We start from the raw sequence: 27,388 nt of genomic DNA on the forward strand, positions 1-27,388 counted from the left end.
ACCAATTCTTAATTGTTGTATTCAACCTCAGTTTAAATGTGCATTTATTTAAAGTATAGGAATGGCAGACTTACCTGGGGTACCAAAATAATGAACTCAAGTAAAAGTACAGTTATTTTGATAAAATATGACCTAAATATAGGTAAAGTTAGGTAAAGTGTAAATTGTTACTCAAGAAAAAATAAAGTACTCCATTAAAATTTTACTTTAAGTAAAAATAATTTAGTCTCTTTTGTATGATCAGAAGGGACTTATTCTAGTGTTTTTCACAAAAGAGATATTGGTCTCAAACTGTTTTTAATTAAAGGAGCCATCTCTGTCACACCAAACCCTCTGAATTCTGCCCTACATCTAAGAAGCTCCTCTGTGGTTTTCCCTTTTCTTCAGAACTTGGCAGTTCTGATCTTCATCCCATCCAACATATCCACTACCCCTTATATAATAGTTTTAAATAACTGACTCCAAACTAAGAAACTGATCCTCTATTTTCACCTTTAGTCAATACGAATTATAATCACAAGTCCCAGATAAACTTATCTATCAAAATAAAACTGTATAATCCATCTCTTCCTTGATTAAAAAGTCTGCTCTTTGACTCACCCTACACATGCAATGGTAATGGGACCAATGGCCCAAGCATCTTCCCACATGATGTAGTCTTCAGGAAGGTCGTAACATGATGTAAGGTCGTCAGTGGGCCACTGACCAGGAGCGCAGGGCGAGCAGGTGAACTCATCGGCCAGGTATTCATGGGGTTCGCACGCCGTGCAGATCCAGCAGCAGTACTCACCTGGGAAACGGTGATATGAGCAACATGTGGGAACATCCATATAAGGTCAACGTGGCTTCGATTTGACAAGTTATACTTCCCTTTCCTACCTGCCTGCATTTTCTTCATCTCGTTGCGCTCGCAGGGGTCGCTGCACTGTGAGGTCGGCGCTGCCTCCTTGGGCCAGCGGATTAGATCGCCGTTCAGACTCAGAGTCTCTGCCCACTCGCCTACTGGGACGTAACCATAACGTTCGCCAGAACGCTGGTAGCTGAAGATGTTGTACCTGCCCATGCCGTCCCCCTGGGCATCAAACTTCACAGCCGTCTCACTGCCTGGAGGGGAAAAAGGGGCTGCAGCGGGGAAAAGGAGACAAAAGATATAGGAGTCAGAAACAAGCAGCACACCAAAGCTTTTCAAACGCAGCTGTGGGCGACCAGATGACAAACAATGGCTATCTCGGCCTATGAGCTGAGAACAAAATGAAGGCCATTCAAATTATCTTTTTATTGTTGGGAGCCAGACACTTTCACATATATTAGCAAATAAGCTGCGAGCGCCTGCGCTGCTTGATGAAACGCATGTCACTGGCTTCTCATCTCTCTCAAAGGTACCATAGGTATAAAATTGCTGGCCTAATTTCTCATCTGATCATGTGTATCACCAAAGGCCTCGTTAGGACTCTGCCTATAAAACCATATAGTCATAACGGCACAGGAATAAAAACCCTGGGCAATGTAATAAGTTCCCACTCATTGATGGAATTAGCCCGCGTGTCTCCTCTGCGAGGGAGACACGCAGGCTGGAACTGCCAAATTGGTTTGTATACATATTGTTATGAAAGGATTACCATCTACCCCGATGATGTGGGAAGAAAGGAGATCGTAAAATTGGCACGATGCTGAAGCCATAAAAAGAAGGAGAAAATGACCGTGGACTGGGAAAACAGTAACCTGACGCGTTGTTGGCAGGATCCGACCCGATAGTGCTGACACTTGGTCCTTTTGACTCGAACAAAGTGTGTCTCTCCTACAATGCCACATCTGCCCCTATAGCGGAGCAATCAAATCTGTGCCGCTGACACACGGAGCGCTGTGTTATAAAGTGCCGCCTGTCAAATGATGATGCGACTGGGCATACTGCGAGATATGCCAGGTTTCTGATTCCCCAACATATAACAAGAGTCTCAGCCCCTCAGCGGAGAGACGCGCCGATAACACCGGGACGCCTTCCTCGTATCTTTCTGTGCTCGGGTTAGCAAAAGAATTTGCGGGTCAAATTCAATTTTTTATACCATACAGACACAGGACAAGATCAGTAGGATAAATCAGAACACAGATTGCAAGTAAGCTGTCAGATTGCCCGTGAGGATGTTCACACAAATGCGTGTGGCAACCTCATTAGGTTGTACTTCCCTGCGTGATGGCTGAGGTATTGCTCTGAGCTCAGTGGGAGGCGGTGCTGACAGAACCAAAGCCTTGACCCCGCTGTTAGTTTCCACGTGCACGCGGGCATGTACGGGTGGCACTGACAACAGCTAAAGCCGTCCTATTGTTGTGCAAGCCCGGTGTGTTCGGAGAAGAATGGCGTGTCAGATGGCAGCAGAGGGTGTTAGCGTTTATGAAATCCATAAATCACAGAGACAGCAAAACCCTTTATCTTCCTCCTTCCTCCCCTCTGTGACAGGAAATTCAAAGCGTCAAGTCTTATTTGAATTTTGGGGCTAAATCCTTAGTTGACAGCTGAATTATTGCAATAAGAATGTGGCGATAATATCAAAAGATGGAGAGGAGATATAAATCATTATCCCAGCAGCTGCCATATAATAAAGTCCTCCAAATTACACTGAGTAATAGGTAAGCCAGGCTATTTGCCAGTAAGACACACAAACACACTTCTAGAAAGACTTTGCCACCAGCCAATTATGATGTTGCCAGGACCATGGCTGTGTACTGAAGCCTAATGAGCTGTAGGTGGTAATTACATGTAACGCAGAGATAACAGCAGCCTAAAAGATTACAGATGCCTCTGATGGTGCTTTCTTTTTTGTGCGTGTCGTCCTTGATTTCCCTCAAAATCAAGTTCAGGGAGTAAATAGATTGTGAGGACTCCTGACTTTTTATAGACTGCATGGAGGTGGATATGCTGAGTTGACTGAATGCCTTATTAAGAAAGTGTCTGCGAGTGCAAGTTTGAGCCTGTGCAATTCTCTACGACTCTTCTGGGTGGAGAGAGCACACGCATGCATTGGAGGCTGATGGTTTCTCTTTGAATCTCAACCCAGTCACCACTGTGAAGAGGCAACATACTTATTTGTGCTGTAATCACAATAATCATATGTTGTTGTCTTACCTACATTCAACACCTGTATCAGTGTCATTCACTTTGCGCTTTTAGACATTTATTTGAACTGTTGAGTATAGAACAAACAACTTCAGTGAATTTTCAAACAAAATTTGGATGCACAGGTAATATTTGACTAAACCTCTTGTCAGACATAATTAAGCTTGTTTATTGAGGTTGCTTATGTGTGTGTGTGTGTGTGTGTGTGTGTGTGTGTGTGTGTGTGTGTGTGTCTGTATACGTCCCTACCTGTAGTCCAGGCCCCATATTATTTATCTCATGTTCTCTCAAAATATGCTACTGTTATATACAGTTTGGCCAGCTATACTCGCATTCTTGGCTCAAAGGCTCAGGATGTTCTTGTTGTTCTGCAGCTACGTTTTGTTGACCCTGTGGACTTTTGTTTAATCAACCTTCCCATTGAGTGTTTAATATCATTATGTGTAATTTTATATTTTTAATTGGCTATTATGACACTTAATTTTTTTAATATTTTTATTGGTTTTCTGTACAGTGCTTTGTGACAGTTTAGTCTGTGAAAGGCAATTAAGTAAACTTTACTTACAAAACGCCACATCAGATGTGCAAACCTCACTCTCATTAACACTAGCCATGAGCGAGGCTCAGCCTATAACCCTGGGCATAGTGAGACTGTTGGGAAAGTCCTTTGTTTTGCTTTTATCAAGATTACCTATGTGTCTGCCTGCAAACAATCCTAAAATGAGACTGCTGCACAAACTCCTTACCCCTCCTAAGTACCCTCCTGTGGCTCAACCCAACAATTAAGCCTTTCTTTTATCTGCTGCTATATTGATACGTGGTTCAGGCTTGAACTTAAACACTTACTCCCCTATATGTCCTCATTTCTGGACAGGCATCTGTTGGCTACTTCTTTTTCCTTACAGGCCACTCTTTATGACTACAGGCTGAGACTCCTTTAATAGAAAAAGACATATTTGAGGTGCAGCTGTTGATATTTTGCAGTTACTTTTAGCATCGCAGTCTGACACCGGTGTGAACCAGCTACTAAAACATCCGCTGTACGAAAAAAAGAAAATTGGCAACCGTTCTCAATATTTGCTGCCAAATTGTTTATTGATGTACTTATTATCATGTGTAGACAGAAGTGCAGCAATGCTTGCTTCTCTGGAGTCATTGAAGTTTTTCCTTCTTTGACTTGTGGTGATATGAAGCCAAATGCTTGGAACCAACAAAATGAAAAGCATCTCTTTGATATAGGTGATGATACTTGCTAATTATCAGTCAAGTGTGCTCACCCACTAATTGCCGTTAGTGTACTCAGATTTGTAAATATATCACAACCAATTTTTTTTGAGGATCTCTTTACATACTTCACATAAGTTTATTCATCTAAAGGGTATCTATTTTACAGTGACGATCAGTGTAAAATAAAGTTATGTACTTATGTACTTACAGATATGTATATGTGTGCTTATGTAGATATGGATCATAATGTGCAGATAGGTTTTAAGAAATCTAAATATTTTTGTCTTGATTAAGTGATGTAATATTTAGGCAAACAATTTCTGGTAAGGTTTTGGATTTCGGATCTCCCGACTCTGACTCTGGACTGCTCTCGGTTTTTGGACTCTGATATCCCCTCTAATCCTCCTGCCTGACTCTGTCATCCCGTTTTTGGCTCTGTGCTTGCTTCGCTTCTTCCTGCACATTACCTCCAAAATAAACAGCCTTTTACGAAACCTGATGTTGTCTAACTGAATACTGAGCCCTCAGTTTCTGTTCCTGACATTGATATCAAATTGGAAAATTCAGTAATTAATTAAAAACAATCGATACTTGAGAGGCTTTTTGGTAAAACACCAATGTAGATTCATGCCTTTGAGAAAGTTATGCTGGAGCAGGGACATGTTTAACACATGCAGGTTATCAGTCTTTGGGGACGGGAGTTGGGCGCCTCTGGCTCAGACTATTCATCTACAATTAATATCTATTGCCTGTAGTTGAATAATAGAGCAAATATACATAAAAAAAACTTCAACAGGGTTATTGCATCACCCTAATTTATTTCCCCTAGCCCTTCCAAAATACAGTAAATTCAACATATAGTAAAGTTTTATTCAGGAGGCAATAAAGATACAAGGTTTTTTTTTCAAAAACTTTTTTTTCTTTGCTAAATGTCATCTTTTAAAACATAAAGTCAAACGACCTAGGGCAGCCATATCTACTGTATACTATTAATCTTGAAAAAAGTTAATATATTTCACTAAATGTTCACAAAATTCAAGTCATGCCTGTTGTTGAAATGTGTTATTTTGTAACAAAAAAGAAAAAGTAAAAAGTGCTGGTGAATGCCAACTAGCCGCCAGCCATATCAACCATTATGACTGGAAAAATGCATTTTTTTTCCTGTTTTATTACATGGAGGTAATATGCAAGGAATGTAATGCACCTAGAAGCAAATATTTGTCCATAAACCAAAGAATATAAAGCAAAATACAACCCATATAAAGCTTTACGTTAAAGCAATGAAAGCTCTTGCACAACAGAAACCAACAGGCATAGGCAGGAAATCACAAAATGAAGGGCAGGCGCGTTGATTGGTAATAAAGAATAAAGACCAGGTAAGACGGCATAGCAAAGAAACTCTATAAAATATGAAAAACAAGACTAACACATGAAAGAGCTAACAAAATCGAGACCAACCCTACAAGACATGAATTAATAAACAAAACAGAGCATTACAGGGTCACTGCTTTGACAAAGTTAGCTAAACAGAACAGGACAAAGTAGCAAATTCAGTTAATTCAGAAAACGTATGCATTAAAAGATCTCTAAGTTTCTGATGCTTTGAAGAGGCCATGACAACAAATCAAATTTTTCTGAGGTTTTGGGGGTATAATATGATCTGTTGTGCACTGATGAGGCCCAGTGAATATCAAAAGTGAAAACCAAATGACCTGCACAGGGTCGGCTTCGCTCAAAAACGGTCAGATCAGAAAACGAGTTATCTTTCTACGTTGGTTGTCTTTCTACATAATTCATATTCTCCAATCAGAGCACACTATCAAGCAAACAGCCTTCCTCCTCCACCGAAATCCAATCTCCGCCGCAGTCACAGCTGTGGAGAGCTGGCTCCCAGCTGCATATTCCTGTGTTGCGGCAGTGCTGCCCCAGTGAGCTCCCTGCTGCGCCGCTTTCTATTGGCAATTTATTGCGGCCCCACTGTGTTGAATCGCGGCACCAAGTTAAAGCCTTTGGTCAGCTCGACCTTGCCTGTCCGACATCTTGCGACACAAACACTTCCACTAGCCATAAAACCATAATAATGGATTTGTAACAGAGTGTTGCGGCAAGAAAGGAGGTGTGGATAGAGGGGGACTAACGTGTGTGTGTGTGTGTGTGTGTGTGTGTGTGTGGGGGGGGGGGCACGTTTGACAGGTCTCCCAAAAATGGTTGTAGCCAATCAGAATGAAGTCAACTAGGTAGAGCTGTATTAATGAGGAAGAACATTTGGCCTAACAAAACAAGAAGCTGACATTTTTTTTAAATGAAATCCTTTGGAGAATTTACATACGCAGTAATATCAACCACATGAGACGGTTTATGCAGTGATGTCATGGCACCTTTAATAATTTTTCTAACTTGAGAAACCCCTTATTATTCTGACTTAATTAGAAGCATGGCGAAGAAAGCTTTTTATTGAGAAGGTGAGAAATTAAATATGTCCTCAGCCATGAAGGGCTAACACAAGGCTCAAGGGGGACGTTGGCGTTAAAGGCAGGGAGACAGAGAGAAGACCAATGGTCTTAGGAGGAATAAGTAAACACAAGTCACTTTAAAAGCGGTGAAGAGAGAATTATAGAGACCCATTGAGGAAAGGTCTGCACTTTTGTGTCAGAGAGTGTGCGTCTAAAGCAGACGGATCCCTAAACCCTTGTAGATAAATACACAAAAATGCACTCGTATGTCACAAATGAACACAAAAGAGAGATTGCATTAGCTTTTTCTTCTCCCAGCAGATTAAATCCAGGGGGATGGAGGCGTTGCCTGGGTCGCACTGCAAAAGGCCACATGGGAATGCCAGAGGACAGATAGGAGGGAGAAAAGGAAGTCTGGAATGAGGGAGGGAGGCAGAGGGAGGGAAGCAGAGGAGACCTAAGTGAAACAAAGGTGGGTGAGACAGACTGGACAAAAGAAAGAAACCTCCGGCCAAAAACAAGAGGTACTGGGATGGAGGATGGGCCAAGAGACAAGATAAGCGCAAGAAAAGGAGGCAGGTGACAAGAGAGGAGAGGCAGGTGAATACAAGTGTAGAATAGAGGAAATAGAACAGTGGAAGTACAAGAAACCAATGTCATGCCAGTAGAGATACAGGTGAAAGGAGGAAATTCTTTAGCGGTAGGAATCAATAAAGAATAGGTGAAGGAGGGATGGACGGATGAGTAAAAGAAAAAAAAGGGGTGGAGGAACATACCGGTGTGGAGAGACAGCTGAAAGAAGGAGATCAACCTTGTGAAATCTGTGTGGGATGTGCTGTTTCTGAATGTAGAGAAAGTGGGATGTTTTCAGGGTGAGAAATGGGAAAGGAGATAGAGAGAGGAAAAAAAAAAGAAAAGAAAGGATACAGCCAGAGAAAGAGTGACAAAAAGATGGAGGTTAAGAGACAGAGTGTGAAGTGAAAACAAGGCAGAGAATGAGTGAAGGTTGTTCACTTGCATCTGAACGTTGCAGTAAGCTCTGTGCTCAATATGGCCCTGAAGGCACACCGCCTCTGCTAACACAGACATATCTCACACACACACACACACACACACACACACACACACACACACACACACACACACACACACACACACACACACACACACACACGGTGCAGAGAAGGGGGAATATCACATCTATCACCACTATTTGAACAGAGACTGCATGCATGTGTGTATATACTCTCTGTTTGCTGCAGATCGGGGAGGTGGGTGGGAGTTGAATGATGGCTCTGAGAAGTGTGTGGGTTGGGGGTGTCTGCAATTTCATGCTGGCAGAAAAAGCAAGCATTTCAAGTTGCCTCTGTAAAAAAAAAAAAAAAAAAAAAAAAAAAAGAGAAAGCTGACTGTTTTGCAGATTCCTGTCTATGTCTCTTTTTTTGTTGCATCTTCATCCATGTTTTTGTGGTTGACTCATGTAACAAGTGCTCATAAAAAATGCACAAAATGCACAAATCTGTCCCACTGTCTGCTGCTAGTTCTTACGGAGCGCTTCCCGTGATCTACCAGATCACCTCAACAATTGGCAATAGAGTCGGCTTTATTACCATAGCAACTAGCTCGATGAGGCTAGATGAAGAGAGCTGCGTATGAAAACACTCTCCTAACCAAACAACATGCTGCATCAGTGCGTCACATATACTGTTAGCGAAACACTACAAAACAACCTCATTACAGCAAAAGACATCGTCCGCTGTGCCGTGAGAGTGAATGCAATAAAAGCAGCTAACATTTCAGCATATGGAGAATCAAGCCTTGATGTAATATACAAAATGTCTGATAAACATGCATATTTGTATGCATTAGATATATGGAGCACTGAAGAGTTTTGGTTCTCCGGTTCTGACTGAGAGCACTGCGGATATTGATGCTGCAGCTAAACTTCAACACACCTCACCTTCTTCTTGACTCACTGTATCAGCTACACAGAGCGGTTGGAATGAGTCATTCAGGGGCAACCAACAACTGAAGATAAATGCTGTTCTATTGTACTCACGTTAACTGAATCATAATCAAGCTCTTATCACTATACATGCTCTGAATGAATACATGCATCTCATTGACGTACTGAAAGTTAACAAAAGGAAGAGACATCATAGGACATCATAGGAAAGTTACTGAGAAAAGTGGTGGAAAAGTAGCAAAAATCCCACCTCCTATTTTTGATTTTACTAAATCAAGTTTTAATAATGTTCATTTGCCCTGTGCTTTTGTTTTTCAATGGTAATTCAAAATTAGATAATACTCTTTTTTAACAAGATAATAAATGAAAAGTTTTGTTAGTTCTTATCAAAGTGAAGTTGTTCCCATATGTCTGTGCAGTAAGGCCTTTATCAGAAGAATACAATATAAAAATTAAGAAATAAAGCTTGAAATGTATCTTTGAGACTCTTATTTTGAAGTATGAAAGGAAGTAGTTCTTGAGTTACCCTATTGGGTAAATGTAACTAATACAGGATTGCTCAGAAACTGCTAAAACACTTGGCTACATAAGCACAGATGAAGCCTCAACAACTGTTAAACTGGTATCATGTTGTGTATCAGTTGTGAAAAAAGTAATGGTGACAGGGTAATAGACATGATAACATTTATTTTGTGAGGACTGGGGGTAAATAGGGCTGTGCACCGTAGCTGGCTCAAGCAGGGACATAAACCAAAGCATTATCTCTGGTTCAAACTGTAATATCCTTAGACTGGTCAAACATGAGCTAGATTATTTAAAACCAAACATAGACTATTTAAAACAGTCACTGTAGCAATTTCTGAAATATTAGTTTTATTTGTAAAGACATGAAATGGACATTTTTATGGTTTATATCTTTGCATCAGGACCACCTCAGATTGAGACGATAAAAAGCACAATTCTATGCTGTGAAAAAGTCTTTTGCAGCAGATTATTATTTTTAAATCAGACTTACATGCTTTCACATCATCATATAAATCCTAAATTCAGATAATGATAACCTGAGTAAATACCAAAAGGAGTTACAAATACTGTCTTCAGCCATAAGAGAAAAAAGTTATGCAAATCAATGTGGCCTCTGTGAAAGCTAATTGTCCCTAATTGTGAAGTTAAGTTGCTGTTTAGGAATTTTGGCCAAGTCTTCTTTGCAGAATTTTCATATTCAGCCACATTGGGAGGGTTTTTAACTGTTTAAGATCTTTCCTGAGTTTCTGATTATTGTCCTCATCACAACTGATGGATGGACAACCTTCTTTGTAGAGCAGAACTGATAGTGCCATCAATTAATAGAAAGTTGTTCAGGTCTTGAAGTTGAAAAGCAGTCCCAGAATACTATCTATGCCAGATGCAAAAGGGCAGACAACTTCCAACTCCCCACACTTTTCTCTTATCAGACGGTTGAAAACTTTGCCGAAAGTTTTTGGGATCTTCAAGAGGATTTGGGGGAAATGTGAAATGGGCTTTTTGTTGTTTTTGGTCAATCGTGGTTTTCACCTGACTAATTCCTGGTAGTTTGGCCAATCCTGGCAAAGTTATACATGTTTCCATGATTTTCTCAAATGTGGATACTGGTTCTCACTGTGTTTCACTGGAGTCCTGAAGCCTTAGGAATGGCTTTGTAACCGTTTCCAGTTGGATAGATATCAGTTACTTTTTTTTTTCATGCTATTGAATTTCTTTAGATTGAGGCATGACGTGTGTCTGAAAAACAAATGAAAACAAAAACCAAATACTTTAACCTACTTCAAGTTGTAAGACGGTTTCTTTCTAAGAGATTTCATGATTAATCGGGCCTGAAACCTTCAATTTCTGTATTGGTAAAATTTGGTAAATGTTATATGTGTCAATGATAATTATTTGATCTATTCCAATATTCAGGATGGGAAATTCAAAGAAAATATCTTTTTTTTCTGCTGCGTATGCTGTCCCACTCAGGAACTGCTGCAACTCCTGCTTGTTTACTCCTCAATCCTCTCCATACCGCTTTTCTTCTCACTTACTACTTTTCACCTTACCCAAAACTCTGTCTTCTCATTTTAGTCTCCCTGTCAGTCTTATCTGTAAGCTCCCTCTCTCTCCCTCCATCCTTCATGGATGATGCCATTCCCTCATCCTCTTTCCATCCCTCCTGCTCACTCTCCCCAATGTCCCATGGCAAAGCTGCTGTGTTAATGTTGTTTGCCAGGGTGTTTTGAAGTCTGCTTCTGGTCACGGTTGGCGGAGGAATAAGCACCTCTAAACCTGTGTCAGTCCCCAAGATGCAGCAGTTTATTTATAACACTTCCTTTGTGCGTGATCTGTCAGTCAAGCCAATCCTCTGTCTGCTCTCTCTCAACTCTTCTGAGACTGACAGACAGGCAGGCAGCATGCTATAGGAGCTATTATAACACACACACACAATCTCATTAGCGCAAGAGAGAAGAATATGGATCGCGGATTAACTGCAGCTCTCATTCCTCAAAGCAACTTTGTAGTGTCGTGTCAATTACGCATGGGTAAAGGTGTCAATGGCAAGCTGGCGCTGACAATACATAACAATTAGGAGGATTTGTTTCAGTACTTTTCATGTTCACTGGCATACAAGATGGACAACAGCCATGTGTTCATTAGAAGACTTCTAAGCAGACAAGACACTCGAATTCCTGTCTATTCCTGCTTATCTTGTACCCTTCCTCTCCAACATTTACCTCCCTTTGCGCTTCATCCACTCTCAGCACCTTATCTGGAGCTCAACAGTCTCTTCTTGTGCTCACTTACCTGTGAAGCTGACATTAAGAATGTAATCCCTGTAGAGTCTGCGCCCGTCCAGGGCCTTCATGCTGTCACACAGTTTGGTGGTGTTGAGGCACAGGCTCCGCTGCATGTTGTGGAGGGCACGGGCCATGGCATACACTGCATTCACCACAAACATGATCTTGGACTCTGGTTCGAAATACCTTTTGTCGATCGACAAGTTCTTGTCACACGGCGGGAGAGGTGTTCCCGCCAATCCTAAGCCTCCAGCTCCCAAAGAGCACTGGAACCGCTGCTCCCAGAAGTCCCTGAACCAGGGATTCCGGTGGTTTTTGACAGGATCCAGGCTTAGGAAGTAGCGGTTGAATTCCGGTATGGGGTTCGCTGCCAGTTCAAGTGTGATAGCTCCTTCCGCAGTTAATTCATTTCCCTTTACAATGCTCTCCTGAGCACCCCAGCCGTCACTAGCCACCCAAATGAAAGAGGTGTTAAGCCTGGCAGCAGCCGCAATCAGCTCTCTGGCATCATCGCTGCGCAGGAAAAGGACAGCCACGTGGGCATTTGGCTTCTGGAGGAGCTGACGGATCACAGCCTCATAAGACTTCTTAGCATTCGTACGTCCCACCTGGAGTAAAAAGAGGGATTATGGAATGAAAAAAAAAAACACAAAAGCTTCTCCTACTCTAATGTGAGCTGTTTGCAGTCTGTGATCATCATCATTTAATGGGAGAAAAACAAGCAAGAAACCGTCTCACACCAACATGCACCTCTGCAGCAAATTATATGAAAAATAGGACTGTGGAAGCAGTCAGAAAGAGTTCTTAGAGATAAGCTTCTATTTTCTGCTTTAGCACTGATAACACAGTGATATTAACCCCAATTCATAGAAACAAAAGATAAGCCATGAAAGCTAAATATTAGACTCATAAATCTAGCACCTTAGTGATTTTTTTGTGCAATGATGATTAAAGTTTCAGATTAAAAACAACTTCAGTTTCTTTCATTACCTTCTCTGAAGTAGCAATACAGATGTTCCTCATTCTTGCTTCTTGTTCAAAGGCCTCTATCCCGGTTTCGCCGTAATCGCCCTCTGATGCCACGGTGGAGACGTATGTCCAGTTAAAGAACCGGAGAATCTCTGCCATGGCTTTGGCCTGGTAGAAGTCAGGTGGGACAGTGCGGGCAAAGTAATCATAGCGGCTCTTATCGCTGAGCTTGGCACTCGTTGAAGCATAGCTTATCTGAGGGATCTGAAAGAGCCTGAGAAGATTGGCGACCTGCATGGCGAGATACAGTAAAATAAAAGATAAATCATAGGAAACTATTCCTAACACAGTATATACATTTCCCAAATGAATCACAAGGGGTTGACATCATCTGTATCCATAATCTTTCACCACATGGTCATACAAGAGCATGAGAGTAACCGATTCTTTTAATATTTTTTCAGATACATCAAATATATTTTGTGAGGCGTCAACAATGGTGCTAGTTTCTTTCCAGTGAATTTGGTTCTGCTAACCTAAAGCAGCAGTTCATATTTTCCATTACAATTATACAGTGATTTATTTTCATAGACATGAAACAAAGATTGGATAGTCTAGACACCATGGCTCCCAGACTGGTACAAGCAGTGGTAGTGGAACATACACTTTTGAAGAAGCTTTTGTTGTAATCTTTTGCAAGGCAGATCTGAACAAATACACACTGATGTAGAGCTAGAGATGAGTTGTCCAAGCAAATTGGTCTCTGCTTCAAACAAACTACCCAAAAGTGATCCAAAGTAGAGAACATTTCTAGAAATTCCCTTTTGAACTGAAGCTAGCCACATTGATCCAAGACCAAGGCCTAGTAGAAATGTAACTCTATAGTTAAAACTTGGATCTGGGAAAGACAGATTTAACCATACTTCGTTTCAAAGATCAAACACATGGAATTGCAATTGCTCATTGCAAAAAATGCTAATGCCAAGACCAACTGCATATGCCAATGTATTTCTCAGCATTTTTTTTTTTTTTTTTGGCAACTTGGGCTGGTTACCAGTACACCAGTAGTTATAAAATAGATTAGAAATAGAATGTAAATGTCCTTTATTGCCCCACAGTGGAGACATTTAGGTGTACTACTAGCAAAGTGAAATGCAAATGAAATAATAAGAATAAGATACTGTACAGTAATGGCAAATTTAAAGCAGAAGAAAAATATTCTGCATAGTAAAAATTTAAAGACATGCACAAGTGAGTTAACCTGACCCTAGCCAGATGGGTTTCGCTCTGCCTAGCTCCACTCATCCATCTGGAACAGATCCATAGGAATTGCCTTTATTGAAGGCTGGGCCTTATCAAAAATCCTTGCATATGATTGGATAAGCCACTTGTTTGTCATCTTTATCGACGTGCTATTTCAACCACTCACACTGAAGCTAACCCGTGACACTGTGAGAGCGATGCAGGAAAAAACTAAACTTTTTTTTTTTATGTGTTTGTGGCTCTAGTGGCACGCCCTTTATTGACAGTGAGCTGACAGGAACTTTAGTTGAGGACTAAAGGCCTCCTAACATGGTTTGCGCTAACCGCTCCGCCACGGGCGTGCCCCGCAAAACAAAACTTGCCAAATCTGGTCGGGAGAAGGGGGAAAACATCGTTTCCACCAACAAAAGCCTTCAGAGCCGTTCTCTGATGTTCTTTTAATGAAACAATATTAGGTAGATTGGACAACACAGAAGAAATAGCAGCATCAATGTTAACGCTTGCTTCCTCGATGCGAGCCGTCTCATATCCACTACGTCACATCTATGAAATTCCAGCCCTGCGTCCTGATTGGCTGGACAATAAAATTGTTTGGAAAAATCACTCTCTATGGGAGATGTCCCAGATGGATGTAAGTAAAGCTAGGCGGAACTAGGCGGAGCGATATCAATCTGGCAAGGGTCAGGTTACAAGTGAGTAGGGTGAATAGCAAAAAGGTGCAACATGCGTATATATATTTTTATTCATAAAAAAACACCAATGGAATATGCTGGTGAAGATTCTCAGTCATCCAGTCTGGAGTAATGTGCAGTACCAAGCTTTATACTACTGCCCAACCAATGGAATATTCACAAGAATGGGAGAAAAAAACTGCTAAAACAACAGGAATGTAAACACTAATTCAGTTTGTTGGAAGCAGCAAAGTCTAACAGTTGCTGGGAGGAAGGATGCATCTTAACAGCAGCAGTCTGTTACTTAAGGAGCTCTCCAGCTCTGCAACAGCGTCATTCTTGTCTAATCTTGTCTAATAGTGATGTTTTATTTTGCCAAAAAATACCATAGTTATATGATATATACCATAGTTATATATCAAAACATGAAAAACAATTTCATACTATCCCTGTAGTTTAAAGTAATTTTAGCATGAGCTGGAGGGATGCGATTTTTTTCCCCAATTGTCTAAATTCTAGAACAACATCACTCTGCACTTTCATCCCCTTACCTGTAACAATGCACCACTAATAATTCTAAACATTTCACATTTAAAAGGAGGACAGCCATCTAACCGGAAGGTATGACATTACAACTAAATCACGTATTTCGTATGTAATGAAGTTTATACTGTATGCTTATTCACAGTTGTTAGTACTTTTGCATTGAAGCAAAAAAGTCCTGGGTTTGAATCTGAGTCTGGGGTCTTTCTGCATGGAGAGTTGTACATGTTCTCCCAGTGCATGCGTGGGCTCTCTCTGGTCTCCTTCCACAGTCAATAAAGAAATAAAATTAAAGTATTACGGTTAGATGAGCTGTTTGCTCTAAGTTAGATCTAGGTATGAGAGTGTGCGTGCTTGGTTGTTTGTGGTGTCTCTGATTTGCCCGGTGATGGACTGGTGACCTGCCCAGAGTGTAGAAGTGGGATTAACCTCTCCAGAGGACACCTGTCTGTTAGGCTCTGGGCTCTAGAGCAGTAGAGATGCAGCTGCTTGGCCACTGAAAGTGTTCTTCTCTCTGTTGTGATAATACCAAAAACAGCCAACTGTGGAATAGTTCATAATGAAGAAATATCTCAACTGAGCTAATCCTACAGGTGGCCTCTCAGCACAGTGCCATCCTGGAATTTGCTCAGCTTCTGGAGATGACATATGCTTTTAAAAAATTTCAAGTGACAGTAAGCATGCCTAGGTGCCTGCTTTTATACAGATGTGATCCTGTGTGAAAGTGATTGAAATACTTAAAATCAATGAGAACAATGGACGAACCATGATCTTCGCCAACATGGTGCATATACTGTATATAGAAAATACTGCTGGGCCAATGCTTCATTAATGTTAATTGTGTGCTCTGTCCTGTCAAACTGCCAGTCCGTTATGGCAGATGGCCGTTCACACTGAGCCTGGTTCTGCTGGAGGTTTCTTCCTGTTAAGGGGGGAATTTTCCTCTCCACTGTCTCTACATGCATGTGGCCAGACATTTCCTGAAGTAATGATGCAAATGCAAACTATTGTCTTTTTCACATTTACCTCTACCGAACTTTTTGATTATTACAAAGAACTGTAAAAGTTTTGATGCATTATTGTGCTGGTTTCCACGGAGGGCCAACATACTGTATTATAAGCACGCTTAAATCATATAATAATAATAATAATAATAATAATAATAATAATAATAATAATAATAATAATAATAAAGTATAATTCCTTTAAAAATAAAAGAGAAGTTATGTCTCTGTGAAACAAACATCTGCATTTAAATAAATAATTTAACTGAATTCCACAAAGGCTTTAAAAATACTTTATTTGTTTTTTTTTTGTTTTTCTTTGTGAACAACATCCTCAATTTAATGATATAAGGTTTATTTGGGTTATGAGCATACATTTTTTAAATGTTTCCCTGCTCTGGTGACCAACACAGCATAACTTACTGTACTTGAGAATTCTTGAAAAGTCTATTATACAAAGAGCCTGAGGTTGTGTATTCTGGGACTGCAGCACAAAAGATGTTTCAGACTAAGTTTATGGGGGATGTTGTTTTGCTTTGAAGCGGTAAAATTGTCAACTGCAGAACATCTGCTCAAGCTCAACCATAATTTAAAGTTGTGGTTGGTGTTTATAGTGTTGATCGATTAGATGTTTTATAGTGCTATGACATTGGTTAAAATTACCTAAAAAACAATGCATTTGTAATTTATTATTTCAAAACTGGTATGTTTCCTGAAATAATGAAAATAGCTAAATATATGCCTTTGTATCAATCTGGCGACCAACATAAAAAACAACGGGTGTTTCTTTACTGTCTCCATAAAAAAAAAAAAAAGATCCTTGAAAGCTCAAATGACCAAAGGGAAATATTTTAAACATACATCATCCAGTTACTGACAATGCGAAGGAGTTCAGATACAATGATCAAATCAACTGCCACTATTAGACTCAGTAGAATGCTTCAGAGATTTAAGTTATTCATGAAATTTGATTAAATTCATCATGTTGTATTCACAAAGAAGAAAAACAACTGGGCTGAGGAATAGTGAATTAACAGAGGACACTTTTATCAAGTTAAATGATTGCTACTTTTTATGTATTCAGATTGACCGGATAAGGTGCCCGAGTGTATCTTGGAAAATAGACATTAAAAATATCTATTATCAGAAGAAAAATAATTGAAGAGTTGATACGATGAGAACAAACTTCTATTAAATTAGGATTACACTAAAACAATTATATTTAGGAATAGAAGATTAAATACACCTGCACAGATTCAAATGAACGGGCCCTTTCTGGTGCTGATAATGGATTGCAGAATCATGTTGAAGAAATTGATTCTAATATCTCTGTCACACCAGTACATTTCTGCCATACAATTCATTGATGTATGAAGATAAGCTGCCGTAGGTAAATAATGCTTCAGCATCACTTTTGGTAAAATTCCTCAGTATGTGATGCTCAAATGCTGCAGAATCTACCTAGTAATAACATCACTCAATCTCACATTACACAATGAAGACGCTCTCTCTGCGCTGATGAAGCTTTTCTCACCGTATCAAGAACACTTAAAATGGAACGTGAAAGTGATAACTTGACCTGTTTTCCGATGAATTCAGGTAATATTTATTTGACCACCTGGGGGCTCACATAAAGTTCTGAAATGTTGTTCCTAGATTGTCAGTTCACCCCTAAATATAAAAAATAATTGTTATGTAATGGCCAGATTATTCCATGGTGATGCAGCAAACTAAACCTATTCTGCAAAAAACAACAACCAAAAAAAAAAAAAACAGTAACTTTTAATTACCTAATTTGAAGAAAACGAAATATCTATTTCGTAAATTTTTTAAATCCAGATCTGTGCTAGAGATGATGAAATCCAAAATAATAAAACAATTGCTAAAATAATGAAAAGCCCCACTGATGAATATGTCTTTTTTTTTGGCTCCTTGCCTCACCCACCTGGTTGTGCTGACCTGAGCCATGAGCCATTTCACTCATATGAAAACATGCTCCGCTGACAGGAGCATTTCAAAAAGTGACATACATACTTCAAAGAAGTGACGGCACTGTTCTACAAAATCCCCTTTCCTCATGTTTATACCTATTTAAACTACGTTTTTAAATATGCCTGCATGCATGGCAAGATAGGTAATAGTGTGACAGCAGCTTTAAGCATCAACAAACATTGCAGTAAATATTGTAATATTGAAATGTCCTGATTTAGTGAACTTCAAAATAGCACAAGTTTTGCTCTGAGCAAAAAATAATCAATCGCTGTGAAATATTCAAAGCGTGTCTTCTGTAGAGGAACAGAATTCTAATTGAAAAGGTGTTTCCGGCTTCAAGACTCTTCTTGTGAGGAGTCAAAGCTGTGGAAAAGTTTGTCTGAATTAAAGGCAATGGCCACAAAAAAACCCTGTATAAGATATAAATGTGTTCTTAATGACGTTTAAACAAGAGAACGGTGTTAGGTATTCAGTAAATGTTGCTGTCAGTTGTTATTCAAATCTTGGAATTAATTTTCTTTAATCAATATAACAACCAATGTCCTCTGGCTGCCCTGTGAGGGACTGGGGACCTGTCAAGGGTGTACCTCTCGTCCAATGATCGCTGGAGATAGGCAGCAGCACCCCACCCCACCTCCAAGACCCTTCACAGATGGAATGATGGAGGGACGTCCTCTGGCCAAGGTGTGTGAATAACTGTATACTTTTTACTGTATGCTTTTTCCCCACTTCTTTTTCAACCTTCAAATTCAATAACTGAAGTTGAGACTATATTGTTGTGTATTTTGCTCATTCTTTTTACTTTATTCGATCATTTTCCATTTTTTTCCACGCTTTGTGTTGATCCCCAACTTACTTTCTGAACATCGTTCAGAACAAGTTCAATACTAGACCCCTCATACGCAGAAACTCAAACACAACCGTACAGGCTTTTAGAAGCCTCCCTTCTCCAACACATCTGAATCAAATTAATGGCCCTCTCTCAGAGTCCTGGCAGCGAGTCCTGGTACCTGAGTCCTTATAGCAGCTCTTGAGGACTAGAGGGGGTCACAACCAGTTGTAGAGCGTCCATAAAATAGACACAGACACCATAAAGAATTCTATGGTGTCCATAACATTTGTCTACCCTCATGATTGGAATCTAGGCATGTTCTCTCCATAAATCCTAGAGCGTGATCACATGCAAACAATGCAAACACAGCTGTTGCAGACACTCATGCTGACAGACCCGTAAATAAACATAATCAAACTGCATGCACAAATCAACACAAACTGCATAGAAATGCCACGTTTAATCCCTCCAGACTGCGTTGCTCTGATTTTTTTTCCCTAAATCTCATTCATAGTGCAGTTGATGAGCTGTTTTGACAACATGTCAAAATCCTATTAGACTAATAACAGAGCTCAGTAGAAGGCACGCAGTTGAGACCAAGACAAACACTCTTAGACACTCGCACAGTCACACTGATGTCTGCTTATAGCTATCTGGGCAGGTCTGATGGTTCTAATAGCAAGTAACAGTGTTAACTTAATGGTCACTATAGGTCACACTGAAAGTACATCTGACTGGATTGCTTGGTGAGGTGCCACCATACATTGACCGCAGCTACCAAGGCTTGTCTGAGGAGACATGGAGAATTCAGCTGTCTTTATTTCTGAGAGAGAAGGTTGAGAAGATTGGAGTAATGTTGAAATAAGCTGAATATGGGAAAACTGAAAATAAGAAAGATAGTGTAGTGGAGGAAAGAGAAGGCATGGAAAACACACACACACACACACACACACACACACACACACACACACACACACACACACACACACACACACACACACTGGTACACTAACTCATGCATCATGATTTCAGGGGATATTACCTAGTTCAGTACTTGTCATGTTTTTATCCTAAAAACTAGATGTGTGTAGGCTAAGGAGGCCCAATTATTTCTGCAATTAAAAATACACTTGATGCGATTGTGTATAAATACCTTTAAGGAAATACAACATGAGTAATACTTAGATCAGACTCCAGCACATGTACACACATAAGCACACATCAACTGAGGCGCATTCACACACATAAATGGAAGGAAATAATGATGACTGCTCAGTAAATGCCTTCAAGCCATCGAATGGCATGGTTTGACATAAAATAATTCCTTATGACTTCATTAAGAAGCAAGAGACACAGTGGCCAAGTAGAGAGGTGTAGCTAGATAAGCTTTAAAGGATGGAGATCAGAAAGTAGGGCAGCATTAAGGTCCTGGGAACCGCACTAACACCTAAAAACAGAGGTGAAAAAATGGCAAAAGCAAAAAAAAAGGGCGACAAGAATAAGATGAAAGGAGGCATAGGATGATATTGGGTAACGATGGACAAGAGGCAGAGCAGAAGTGTTGACAATAACTGGCTCAGGACTGAGGGGGAGAAGGGAGCTGAGGTCAGCATACACTGATCTCTCCTCTAATAGCCATGGGCAAAGCCTCCGGATGCATATAAAGACAGCCCTGAATGAAACAGAGCAAAGCAAAGATTTGAAGTACATGAAAAGACCAATGCATCAAACAGGAGAGAGAGCGGGACAGAACAAGAAAAGGGTGAGAAGACTGAAAGACAGTTGCTCAGATTAGGGATTTAAGAACTGATAGGAGGAGGCTTTTGTGCAGTCACAGAGGAGTAAGAGAGAAAGAGGTTTTATGCTAAACTATGTAAATTAACCAGCTCTGTGACAAGAGCAACAAGAGACCCGGAAAACTCAGACGAACATGTTGACGGATATTGATTCTAAGAAACATGCATGTGCGCACTAACAAACAGACAATCACACAAATGTCGAACCACTGGAATTGGAACATGTCACCTTCAAAATACTTAAGTTGGAATTCTAAAACACAAAACGTTGCTCACAAAGACAAAAATGCGGGACAGGGGTGATTTTGTTGTTAATACTTTGCTGTGCCAAATACTAGTCTTACCTGTATGGAGACACTGCTATAAGATCCTCCGATGACTCCAGCGATGGCAAGTGGGCTGTCATCTTGCAGAGCATAAGATCCATCAGGACAGATGAACTCTGTGTCATCCACCTTGGTGAGGGAGGCTCTCACAAACTCCAGAGCCTGAAAGTCATCATCAATGTATAGCGCTTTTAATGCTTTCCATGGAATCAAGGTAAAACAACCAGTGCCTTGCAAAAGCACCCCTTGAACCTTTTCACATCTTATCATATAGCCATGGATTTCTTAGTATTTTATAAAGATGTAATGGATTTTTGTGCATAATTGAGAAGCAAAAGGATAATGATGCTTGGTAGAGTTGCAAATTGTTTTACATTATGTGTGAAATATCACAAATACAAAGGACAGCTGGGATGCGATATTATATATCCTTTTCTATTCCCAGTGCCAGGCATTCACAGCCTCTATGCCAAAAATATATTTGATAAATTGGATGAACTTTAAAGGGCTGTTGATTGCCTTCAAGGGCGCTGATAAAGTATTAGGGATATAAGCTCAAATCCTGAAGCTAAAAATGATCTGGATAAGATGATTAGGTACGTAAAAAATAAATGTGATGAAAATGTGGTCTAATAACAACATACTATCACATATATTCTAATCAGTCCTTGTTATTCTTTAACTCATAAATAAAACCCCGACCAAGTAATGGCATTCAGAAGTCACATAATTGGTAAATAGAATCCATCACTGTGTGATTTAATCCCGGTATAAATACAGCTGTTCTGTGAAGACCTCAAAGGTGTGTTAGAGAACATGAAGAAAAAGGGACACAGCATGCAGTTCAGGGATAGAGCTAGATTAATCAGAATTAGGATTATAAAACTGTATCCCACCCTAGGAATGTCTCACAGACTACTGTTTAATGAAGAGGCTGCCCACCCAAACCGACTCTGGAGGAGCAGCAGAGATCCACAAATCAGGCAGAAAAAAAAGGAGCTGTGATCAAGACATCTACTAGTCACACACTACACACATCTGGTCTTTATGCAAGAGTGGAAAGAAGAAACCAATTGTGGAAAGAAAGACATAAGAAGTCCTATTTAAAGTTTGCACTTCAAATAGTAAAACAAAACTGTAAATCAACCCTGAACATAACGCTCCCTTGTGAAACACAGTGTAAGCAGCATCATGCTGTGGGGATTCTTTTCTACAGTAGGAACAGGGAAAAGCACAAGAGTCATCCATCTGTCCGTCCATCCGTCCATCCATCACATATACTCGCTTATACATGCAATGTTGTGGAATAGCTTCTGCCCATCTTGCCAGTCCATCACAGGGCCAAGCAGAAACACACAGGACACACAATCATCCACGCAAACATCCACACTCCATACACAGAGTCCCAGCTGGGATTCAAACTCAGTCTCTTCTTCCAAAAAAACAGTGCTTGCTACTGCATCACTATGCTGTCCTTGTGTGATAAAACCCAGTAAATGGCGAGGTTTATGTATCTCTTAAGTATTCCTACTTGAGAACATTGAATTTTGAGGCTGCAAATTTTTAAAAAAAAGTTCAAGAGTTATGAATACTTTTGCAAGGCAATGTAGTGCAACATATTTCTTTATGTGGGAATGTATCATCGATTTGGAGCAATCAAACGCTGAGAATCTATGGTTTTCATGAACGAGTCTGATAATATTCTAATTTTTTTGTAAAGATAACAATCCCCGAAGGCGAAGCTGTGTGATTTTCCTTTTAATCTGGCTCATTTTCCTGAATGGAAACGGGTTCAGTCTGTCTTTACTCTTATCGTTAGAGACAAGATCTTTGGCCCGTTTTTGTTAAAAGAACAAAGCAGGGTGTCATGGAAGTACTCGAATACGTAGTTCTAATTAGACCTAAGTGTTTTTCTCGGTTCAAGTCGGAATTGTCACACTGTTGTGCAAATTTTTTTTTGTTTACTTTCAGCCGTAAATGTGCAAGCAACTCAAAACGCCACAATGTGTGCGGAGTAATGATCAGCATAAAGGCAGAAACTGTGTTCAATCAAACACAATTTATAAAGACGGCATTTTTAAGAAAAGTGGCAGTGCTCACCCACCTGCTCTAGCGCGTAAGTATCTCTTGAGCAGGTGTCAAGAATGTGCACCCCGAGTGAGACACCCGGCAGCATAGTGTTGTCCATGTTGATTCTGTCTATGGCAAACAGCATGGCCTCCAGCCTCTGGATCCCTCTGTCCTCGTTCACACGTCCGCACTCCTCCATCCCGGCCCCTTTCTCGTGCACAGGAAACAGGCCGCCGAGCACCAGGTCGCCCTCGATGCGGATCTCACGACGGGACGGAGGCGGTTCTGTCAGCAGGGCGCCTTGACACATCATGACAAAAACTAAAGAGGGAAGGCGGGGCACCATGTTGGGCTCAGCGAGGGCTTGGGTTGTCAAAATGTGAGGTGAGAGCCAAAGCAGAGGGTGAGGGAGAGGAGGGAAGGGGGACGGTCGCTGAGGTCAGGGGTGAGGGGCGAAGAATGAGGAGCAGAGAACAGAGAGGGGTTGAGTCAAGCTGCGGCCGTGGATGTCGGAGTCTGCTTGTGGCCCATGAAATGCTCAGGAAGTGTTGAGCTGGACCACGCACGGAGGGGCGAACCATCTGGGCATCAATTCTCCTTGAAGGTAATATGGAGAACAGGAAAAGAAGATTAAAAAAAATCACATAAACTAGTATGGTGTTGGTACTATGACGCATCAGACTTTTTCGTTGTGTTTGGAGATATTGTTAAGAACGGCTCAAAGACATTTCTGCTTTACTGCAGAAACTCAGCCGTACAGGGATATTAAATCGTCTGGAGATTTTTCCTCTCTCCTGCCCTCTTACATCACTCACAAAACTTTGTTTCACAGTGCATGTGTGTATGTCGATGCGTATTTTAGCTGTGTGTGTGTGTGCCTCTGGTTGTACCAGGATACGCCAGCTTAGATGGCTGGTTGATACATGAGCCCAGTCTTCTCATTCCACAGATCAGAGAAGATTCCCTAATCTGATCTCCCTCCCAACATTTCTCTTCTTGCCCATGAGTTTTTTATGCTTTAGAGTCTGTGTGTTTCTGTGTTTCTGTGTGTGTGTGTGTGTGTGTGATATTTATTACTGCCACTCTCCCATGCATAATTAGAGTGTGAGGACTGAATGGATTTTATCGTGAAAGATGCTATCTGACAACAAAAAGGCCAACAAAATTTGATGCAGCTGAGCACAGCTTCTGACTCAATTAAAGTTGAGTTACAACAATTTTGCTGCCCATCATTCTCTGGCTCTCCTTTACTAAGATAATCTAAAATATATTAATGAATGTAAGCCTAAATATAAAGATCAATCTTCACAGATGTATTTTAACTTTAACATGTCATTGACAGTAGTAATCAAACTGGGATTTCATGTTTTTTTTATTAAGAGTTTACTTAATTTATATAGCAACCACTTTCCAATACTACAAGTAATTCCTAGGAACTTTAAAAGCCAAAATCATGCAGATTTTTCACATCCGGTTGGAGGCTTGAGGTGATTTTATCCAAATTAATCCGATTCATTCCAGTATAGTTCAAGCACATCTAACTGTGAAACAACAGACTCAAACTCAGAAGAGCATAAAGAGCCATCTCTAAAAGGAAGTCAGCAAATTGCACTGAATCTTTACGTTAATGCATTTTCCCCCAAGAAACCTGTGACAGGAATACATTCACTGTTGTTGATATGGACAACTCAGCTCACTGCACATGGCAACATTCTGCCAGAGAGCAGTAAGACCAATGCAACAGTAGTAATAGAAGTAGTATTAGTAAAAGTAGCAGTAGTAACAACAACAATAATAATAATTGGCATAGCCAGAGCCAGTCTGCATGTGCCTCCTTGTGTTGTACAGTGTAAAGAAAATATACTTAAATACCATAAATGGCAAATGATGTCAAAGTTGGTGTTAGTCACCAATTCCTATTCCGTGGTGAAGACTATTTTATTTTATTTAACAACCTGTAGGCCACACATGCTACATCTCCTGATCATAGTCTGAAAAACTTAGACCAGGGTCTTCAACCCTGGCCCTTAGGACCCTCTGTCCTGCATCTTTCAGATGTGTCTCTGCTCAACTACATCTGAATCAGATGAATGCATGACCTCCTCAGCAGCCATCAAAGGCTGCAGAGGCCAATTAACTATCCATATTTTTAAATCAGGTGCATAACGTACAGTGGGTCCTGAGGACCAGGGTTGAAGACCACTGATTTAAGACTAATAAAACTTGGACTGGATTATTCTGCTTTTGAACAGATACCACAAATGCTGAATTTCTAGCTTTAGTGCCTGGAATATTCTTTGGAAAAGTGGACATTTTTAAATAATTACAGATAGCATAAAACTGAAAACTTTTCAATCAAGACAATGATGGTTTGAATATTTCTGAACTGCGAAATTAACAGTGCATGTTATTTTTTTTTACATTACTTGACATCACTCATAACTGTATTGTCTAACACTACAAATAAAATCATTTTATGAAGGAAAAGGAAAAACGTCTTGAAAAGGACCAACAGGTTTCTGTTATTAAATCCTTTAAGAGACAGGAGGTAAAATGGAAAGGTAGGTTAAACTGAGGTCTAGAAGTCATTAAATCTTATTTAATGAAACAGCTACACATTTGATTGCAAACAGGGCTGGTTCTTGGCATGGGCCACATAGGCGGCTGCCTAGGGCGCCAACTACTGAGGCGGGCGCTGCTGTAACAGCTCCAAAAAGAAGAAGGAGAAAACATAAAATGAATAATAGCAGAAATGCGCAGAACTGACTGGCACCCTATTCTCATGCTCTGTGTTGCAAATAAAAATTCTGAAAATATAAACAAGAACCTCTCCGCTCTCGCTGCTGTAGTTCCTTATTCTGATGGACCTCCTACCGATCTCAATCAAATCCTCCTTACCCCACAATCAGCTTATTAAAGGTAAGTAGGTACAAATAAATGTTTAAATGAGTTTGTAATGTGATAGTGATCGCTAACATGTCTCATATGCTTCATAAGTTACAATTAGACTGAATAATTTTATATCTGTGTTTTACACCTGAAGTAGCTGTGATCCGATGTTAGAACTGCTTTGTATGAGTTTAGCAACTACTTTGTTGTTGGAAAGAATTTCTTTTGTGGATAAAAACAGGAGAGACCACACCAGGTGGACAATTAATTAATATTTATAAAAAAAACAACAACACATAAATATCTTTTTACTCTATATCACTCCCATTAATTGTTTCATAGTTTGCATCATTCTGTTGGCCAAAAAGCTAAACGTTAAATTAAGTATGAACATAATACGAGTCTCTAATTAGTTTTATCTGCCAGTTGACACCCTTAAATGTTCCTTCTTTTAAACAGAAACAATTGCCACTGTAACAAATGGGATGACTGGTTCCCTGTTTAAAATTATTGTAAAAGATCAGTTGCTCAAGAGGAAGTTTTCAGCTTTTCTTTTACCTGTTATCTTAAACTGTTTATTTATCATGTTCTTAGTGTAAACATAAATTGATAAAGCTTTGCATGAAACTTCAAAAGAATATACTTTTTTTGCTCCATTTGAGAATTTTTAAGACAATGGATTATATTTTCAGGCCATGTCTTTATTGGTGGTGGACAGCACTGAGGTTCCTCTAAATGTTGTTTGATAGGAATTTTTTTTTCAGGTGATTTGTGCATATTAAATGTAGAAAATGTTGCAGTTTTGCTTTCCTTTTATGTAATGCTACTGTAGACAATATTACTGTAACCCTATATAATGTGACCTCTTTCATTTTAAAAATGTATAATCTCAACTAAATAGTGTTCTGCTCAACATATCTGTCCTCTGCAGCTCCATGATGTGTTTGTACTAATCAGGAACTGGTGAATCAACCATGTATCTGTACTGTGCCTTAGCCACCCCCCCCTCCCCCCTCCTCCCGGATTGGTGGGGAGCCAAGCCATAATTTCACCTACGGCACCAAATTGACTAGAGCCGTCTCTGATTGCAAAAGACCATTAGAAGGACTTAGGGAGTTGAGTGGACGAGGCAGAAATCGGCATAAAAAGACCCTGGAAAAAGAGCAAAATGTCCCTCATTCCTGTTTCATTATTTCATTAATTTTAATGATTATCACATTTATTCCCTTGTAGATGGTTCTCCTATTTCATTTTGTATAGACTTGAAACTTCTTGATTTAGAGAGGCAATAAAATCTGCACATAGCACCCTAAATAGTGAAAGGAGGATCACTTCAATTCAAACACAGGGTGGGTTTCTGTTTCCAATCAACCCCCTTGCAGCCAATCGTAATTACTCCCCTGGGTCCATGCATACTTTAGTTGTTTTCCTGTAAATTTCAGTTCTAGTGATGTTGTACCTGACT

At 40.1% G+C, this 27,388-nt stretch overlaps 1 protein-coding gene across 1 annotated transcript in view; it reads right to left on the reverse strand.

Moving 5' to 3' along the window:
* grm3 (glutamate receptor, metabotropic 3) overlaps positions 1-27,388 on the reverse strand; it is a 78,403-nt gene that overhangs the window by 17,879 nt on the left and 33,136 nt on the right. The window contains exons 4-9 of the mRNA XM_021308431.2: positions 23,069-23,631; positions 20,983-21,126; positions 12,559-12,828; positions 11,576-12,176; positions 880-1,122; positions 601-790 (exon numbers count right to left, since the gene is read on the reverse strand). Coding sequence (XP_021164106.2) covers positions 601-790; positions 880-1,122; positions 11,576-12,176; positions 12,559-12,828; positions 20,983-21,126; positions 23,069-23,380 — 1,760 coding nt within the window. The 5' untranslated portion in view covers positions 23,381-23,631. The remainder of the gene's footprint in view (positions 1-600; positions 791-879; positions 1,123-11,575; positions 12,177-12,558; positions 12,829-20,982; positions 21,127-23,068; positions 23,632-27,388) is intronic.

Source organism: Fundulus heteroclitus, chromosome 2 (genome assembly GCF_011125445.2).
Source record: "Fundulus heteroclitus isolate FHET01 chromosome 2, MU-UCD_Fhet_4.1, whole genome shotgun sequence".
In the NCBI taxonomy this organism is placed as follows: domain Eukaryota; kingdom Metazoa; phylum Chordata; class Actinopteri; order Cyprinodontiformes; family Fundulidae; genus Fundulus; species Fundulus heteroclitus.